At 44.1% G+C, this 6496-nt stretch overlaps 2 protein-coding genes across 2 annotated transcripts in view; one reads left to right on the top strand and one right to left on the bottom strand.

Moving 5' to 3' along the window:
* Nucleotides 1-278: 278 nt before the first annotated feature.
* On the top strand, nt 279-2936 carry LOC106513919 (serine protease 23). The gene is made up of 2 exons (XM_014002983.1): nt 279-600; nt 1585-2936. The coding sequence occupies exons 1-2, from the start codon at nt 572-574 to the stop codon at nt 2759-2761; spliced, it is 1206 nt and encodes a 401-aa protein (XP_013858437.1). The 5' UTR covers nt 279-571; the 3' UTR covers nt 2762-2936.
* Nucleotides 2937-4379: 1443 nt separating this feature from the next.
* tmem39a (transmembrane protein 39A) overlaps nt 4380-6496 on the bottom strand; it is a gene marked incomplete in the record, with an annotated part of 15667 nt that continues 13550 nt past the window's right edge. Inside the window, 1 exon segment of the mRNA XM_014002992.1 lies at nt 4380-6082. Within this exon segment, the coding sequence (XP_013858446.1) occupies nt 5843-6082 (240 nt within the window).

The raw sequence follows: 6496 nt of genomic DNA, 5'->3' as shown, positions 1-6496 counted from the left end.
AAGTCACAACCATCAGCTGAAATTTGATTTATAAACGGCTAAAATATCAGTGTTTTACAGAAACCTTTAGATTGTAGAACATGACTAAATGCTGAGTCAGCGTTCAGACTGAAAAACATTTAATAACTGATTTATTTACTGTTTTTATTTTTTACTTTGTTTGATTTATAATAAAATCTTTTGTTAATTTTCATTTCTGACAAACAAACCTGATGTTTAACGAGGTGAACCTTCATCATTAAACACACCTGATCAGCAGTGAGGAAGATGATGATGATGATGATGATGATGACGCTGTCACGTGACACCTCGGCTCGGGGTTCCTCCGGACCCCTGTGCGCGCGGCGGATGTGACACTCCGGAGCTCCAGCAGTCGGGAGAACCTCCTCCAGCGGGAAACAATGACCCAGCTTGTTCTGTCCGAGCCGAGCTGCTTCCTCCTGTGGACCGCGCCGAACCGCCCCGGCTCGGATCGAGTCTGCAGCTCCTGAGCGGGATCACCGGTGTCTGCTGCGACCTCAGGGGTGGGGGGGTTCAGCCTCAGGACCACCTGCTGGGGGGAAGAAGAACCATGACGCGCTCCGGCGCCGCGCTGCTCCGGTGAGTTGCCGTGCGTAAATTACGCACAGATGGAGATCCCCGAAAAGTGATTTATATCCTGTTTTATTGGTTTGCTCAAGATAACAGATGTTTGTTKGTTTGTTTATTTATTATTTTTCTGTCAGATTTTTGAGTTTCTGAAACCTGAAGGGTGAAGTTAAAGACCAGAGTTGGGTTTTTCTTTGGGGCGGGTTMCTGTTGGCTCCATGTTTACCAGCTGTGTTGTTTAAAGGAAGGCACGTGGCCCCAGAGATTTATCAACCATTTTCTGTTCAGAAGAGGAGACTCTCAGCTACTACCACATGAAGCTTTAGCTCAGTGTGTGTAAAAGATATGAAGAATGAGGGTTTATTTAAAATCCACCCAGTGGTTCATGAGATATTTTGCTAACAGATAAATGAACTTTGAGGCTTTAACTTAGTTTTTCGGCACATTACCTCTTCTCCAGTTTTTGTCATTAAGTCATAAATCAAAATGTTCGGCTCATTCCTGCTGTGATGTTTTATATTTGTGCAGTTTTTACTCGTCTGTATATTTAGCTTTTTTACTCATCGAACATGAAAAGTTTCCTTCAAACTCTTTCTGTTCATTTCAATCCTTCTGGTTTTTACAGCTTGATTTTTCTAATTTTAGCTTCCTTTAGCTTCTGTAAGCTAATTTCAGCTTCTGTCTGCTTATTTCAATTTCCATCTATAAGCTTTAAATGCTGATTTTAGCTGTATTCTGCTAATTTCAGCTTTTTTTCAGGTACTTTCAGGTAATTTCAGCACCCTGACTGACACATGCTCTTTTGTTTTATTCCTGATAAGTTTAGCATTTTCTGCTAGTTTCAGCTGCTTTCAGCTCGTTTTTAAATCCACTCTGGACGTTTGCAGGAAGTTAAATTCCTCCAGCTGAAGTAAACGATGAAAACTTTAAAAAATGTCTCTGTGTTTCATCACTTCTGTGTTTGTGACATCATTTTGGTCTCTGCTCCACCTGCAGGTTTACCTCCCTCCTGTGTTTCCTCCTTCCATCCTCCTCCTCCTCCTCCTCTTCCTCTCGACCTTGGTGGGTTCTCCAGCGTGTCCCTGTGGTCCTGCCTCAGCAGACGGAGGCCCGCCCCGCCCCACAGTTCCTGCACCCGGCGCACCTGGAGGTCACCTCCCACTGTGACCTGGAGTGCCACAAAAAGGCCCCCCGCCTGAGCTACTGGGACCTGCGGCACCTTCTGGCCTATGAGACCCTCCATTCCAATGGTCAGCTCACCGAAACCGCCGTGGGGATCTACGGCTACAGCCCCAACTGGGACACCAGCCCGGCGTACGGGACCTCCGGGCAGACCAAGGGCTCGCGTGTCCGCAGGAAACGACAGATTTTTGGCCACGATGGGCGGTTCAGCATCGCGGGGCAAGACTTCCTGCTCAAATACCCGTTCTCGGTGGCGGTCAAACTGTCCACCGGGTGTTCGGGGACCCTGGTGGGGGACCGCCACGTCCTCACGGCGGCCCACTGCGTTCACGACGGGAAGAACTATGTGAAAGGAGCTCAGAAGCTCCGGGTCGGCTTCCTGAAACCAAAACGAGACGCGCAGCACTCACCCGGGCACCGCCTCTCGAACTTCACCAACCACGTGGAGGGAGGCCCGCCCCCCTTCGCCCCGCCCACCAACGACAGGATGAAGTTCCAGTGGATCCGAGCCAAGCGTACCCACGTCCCCAAAGGTTGGGTCAAAGGGAACGCCAACGACATCGGGATGGACTACGACTACGCTTTGCTCGAGCTCAAAAAGCCCCACAAACGGCGCCACATGAAGCTCGGCGTCAGCCCCCCCGCACGCCGGCTGCCCGGCAGGCGGGTCCACTTCTCGGGCTTCGACAACGACCGCCCGGGTCGACTGGTGTACCGGTTCTGCCTGGCCGGCGAGGAGACGCCAGACCTGTTGTACCAGCACTGCGACGCCCAGCCGGGGGCCAGCGGCTCYGGGGTCTACGCCCGGATGTGGGACGGGCGGCGGCGGCGCTGGGAGCGGAAGGTGATTGGCGTGTTCTCCGGGCACCAGTGGGTGGAGCAGCAGGGGGCGTCGCAGGAGTTCAACGTGGCAGTGAGGGTCACGCCTCTGAAATACGCACAGATCTGCTACTGGATCAAAGGGAACTTCGTGGACTGCAGGGAGGGCTGAGGACGGCCGTCCTCGCTCAGGCTCCGCCTACTCACGATGCTCCGCCTTGAAGCCAAATCGTTTGCTTGTGGAAGCCCCGCCCAACTCGTTAACAGGTTGTTACGGAGCCCGCGAGGGGACATGGGAGATTTTTTTCTTTTGCGTTCCCTCGCAATATTGTTTTGCGTTCCCACGCAAAAGTTTGATTTGTATATGAACTGAATTAAATCAGACTTTTATTTTGAAATATCCGGTTACCAAAACAGGATGTGTTGCCACAACTTMGTGAAATTGACATTGATGTTGCGTGGCTGCACTGTGTTAAAATATCAACATATGACATACTTCCATGCGTGGTTGTGTGATATATTCATTCTGAAGCTGAATTAAAGCTGTAGCTAACTCGCTAATGGTGAACATGTGCGTTTGTTAATAAACCAGCAGCACAACAGTGATAAACTACTTTTGTGAGGGAACGCTAAAGGTATTGCGAGGTAACGCAATACTTTTGCGTGGGAACGCAAAAAGAAAAAAAAATCCCCCATGTCCCCTCGCGGGCTCAGTAGGTTGTCAATCACAGTTTAACAGAACTTTCTTTAATCTCAAAACAACAAAATAAACATATTTTAAAAAGCAGCAGCAAAGTAAAACCTACCATGTATTTTAKTCAGGAAAATGTCCCATTTGTTTACAYGGAGGGGGTGGGGCTTAAGTTATATCAGAGTCAGCCACTAGGGGGAGCTCGTTGTCTGCAGCTTCAACTGAGAAGTTCCTATAGAAGAAAAACAAGAAATAAGAACATTTATCTGGATTCATCCTTCACTCCTGATGATTTAACTTTCTTATCGAGCTAAAACTAAAGTTTGCACTGTCAACACTTTGTTCTACTGATACCTGAATGTAAGGTCCCATACCAAAGATAACCACTTCCTGTTTTTGTTAATCTTCAACATAACAGGGTTTCTGCAGGGTCCAACAAGCTAAAAAAAGTCTTAAATTTACAGACCATTATTCAAATTTAAAACCTGAGTGGAAAAAAATGGTCAAAAATTTTATTTTACAAAACAACATTTAATTGGTCTATATTAAAAAATAAAACCAAATAATTTATGAAAAACTACAACAAACCAGTTTCAGAAGCGCAGATCGATCCATTCAGGCAGGACTGAGGCATGATGGGAGTTGTAGTTTTAACCCTAAAATCCTCGAACAGAACAAATAAAACGCCAACAGAAACAAATGTACAAACGGAACAATTTGAGACACAAACTAAAAAATCTGGACATATTTAAGACTTTTTAGGTTGTAAAACTACAATATTTAAAAATTTATGGCTTTTTAAGGTCCTGCAGAAACTGTTAACATATTTATCTTTGTAAATGACCTGAAATGTSCCTTTACCTGTATGTTGTTAAACCCTGCTCTGTGCTGCCATCTASAGGCCAAATAAAGGACTGCATCTGTCCACTGCTTCTGACATCTTTTCATTTAATGYAATAAAATATAAATCTGAAGCATGAGTGACATAAGTTCTCAGATAAGGTGTTTTTTAATTATTATTTTTATAAAAACGTGTATTTGTGTCTGTTACCAAAATATTTCTTTTAGAAATGAGTGGATGAAGATCTAAAGACTGATGTGGAAAACTTTATAAAAGTTTATTTTATCTCAAACATTCAGAAATGAAATGAACAGTGACTGAATGAACACAGGAAGTCAGTCTSAGCCTTTCAAAATAAGAGGGAAGAACTGAAGAACTATGAGGGGAAATTTCCAAACGTTAATTTTTCATGTGCTTTTTGAATCCTGAAAACATTTWAACAAATTTTAACATGTTGGAAAAAAAAACTGGTTTCTGAAAAACTGAAATGAGTCTGAAAATAAAATCGATCTTTTCTGATGTTCTCAGATTGGGTTTAAAAGTTTCTCTGCTTTGGTAGGAAAAAAAAACAAAAATCAAGATTTTTTAAGAAATACTTTAACATTTCATAAAAAAATAAAGAATTAAAAGATGCCACTAATTTGACACTATGATAAACTKAGAGACATCAGGTTTGATCTGAACTTTTAGGACCTTAAACAATAAAATAACATTTTTTGTTTTTGATCTCAAAGAAATTAAAATGTTGAGGAAAAAGATGTTTAATTTTAACAAGCTCGTCAAAATTCCTAATGGTTTAGATCAGTTTGAGTTTTACTAAAAAACAATAAAAAATAATTGTTTTATAACCTTCAGATGAACTGAGAGCATTTGAGACTCTTATTGTGAAGGGCAGCAGGAAGTTGTGGATCCCCAAYTGAATCAGGAAAAAGCTGTCTGTCCAGTAGAAGTGCTGCACAACCTTTAGCTACAAAAATAATGAGCTGTTTCCCATTTTTCCTCAATGACTTGACTTTAATCTCAAAAATAATGAAAATAATTTTTTATTTCTATTCGTCCCGAACGCTCCGACAAACCAGCCTGATAAAAACAAAACTTTGAGATTTTGTATTTGCCTGAGACTGTCAGCAAAATATCTCATTAACTATTAAAGAGATTTTAATGAAAGCTTTGCTAAAAACTTAGCAAAAATGACCAATAAGAAGATTTGGTGTGGTGGTAGCTGAGAGTCCTCCCAACAGAACCCCTGAGCTGGAACTGATCCGGCGAGGCTGAGCAGGCCTTTAAAATACGAAGGGTAAAGAATTATCATGCATTTAAAGGTAAATTATCTCAAATTAAAAAGTCAGAGATAAGATGTTCTCCTTCTCTTCTGCTGAATATTTGACAAAACGACAAAATATTTCTTAAAAAAGACAGATTTCTGTCCCAAAGCTGATTTATTCCATCTAAAGAAAGAAGAATCAGGACTAACAGGTGGAGCCTGACCTCTGATTGGCCACTTGCACTTCAAAGATCTTTGGTGGATTTCACCCCCAGGCACCCCACCCCCTCCCCCCGGCGCGGTAATGCCCGGAGTAACACAAAAACTGTATACAAAATAAAATATTCTTTAAATAGGTCAATATAAACATGGCATTAAAAATAGAACCGTATCAAAACACAACGTGAGTTCACAGTCTGACCCGCCCTGACCGGGCCGGTCCGGGTCTGCAGGTCCCTCACTGCGACTTGAGTCCCGAGCCGTTGGGGGCGAGGGGGCAGGAGTAGGCCCGGCCCAGAACGATGCGGTCCCGCAGCAGCTTGAAGAGGACGTAGTAGTTGCAGAAGAGGATGAGGCCCAGGGACAGCGTGTGGTTCCAGCGCTCGGAGCGCAGCAGGGAGTACAGCTGGTACAGAACCACGCTGGACTCGATCCCGATCAGCAGGTTCAGGAACCGCAGGGGCTGGTGGAACAGGAACTGCAGCCAGGGCCGGACAGGAAGTAGACGGGAAGTAAACAGGAAGTAGACAGGAAGTAAACAGGAAGTAGACAGGAAGGAGAAAAAAAACAGCCATTCAGAGGTAACAAGGTGCAAATAGGAAATAAACAAAACAGAGCAAGTCAGGGAAACTACTGTTTATCTGCTGACTGTGACTCCGCCCACTTTTTTACTAACAGCTGGTGGGGGGGGGGGGCAGAGAGAGACGAACTGAGCTCAGAACATCTGCATTAAACTTTCCCCACTGTACATCTGTTCATTCATCCATCATCAATCTTTTCATCCATCCATCCTACATCTGTTCATCCATCCATCCATCCTTCCATCCATCCTACATCTGTTCATCCATCCATCCATCCTTCCATCCATCCTACATCTTTTCATCCATCCATC

Source organism: Austrofundulus limnaeus, unplaced genomic scaffold (genome assembly GCF_001266775.1).
Source record: "Austrofundulus limnaeus strain Quisiro unplaced genomic scaffold, Austrofundulus_limnaeus-1.0 Scaffold16, whole genome shotgun sequence".
Lineage (NCBI taxonomy): Eukaryota > Metazoa > Chordata > Actinopteri > Cyprinodontiformes > Rivulidae > Austrofundulus > Austrofundulus limnaeus.
This window is presented reverse-complemented; position numbering and strand designations above follow the sequence as displayed.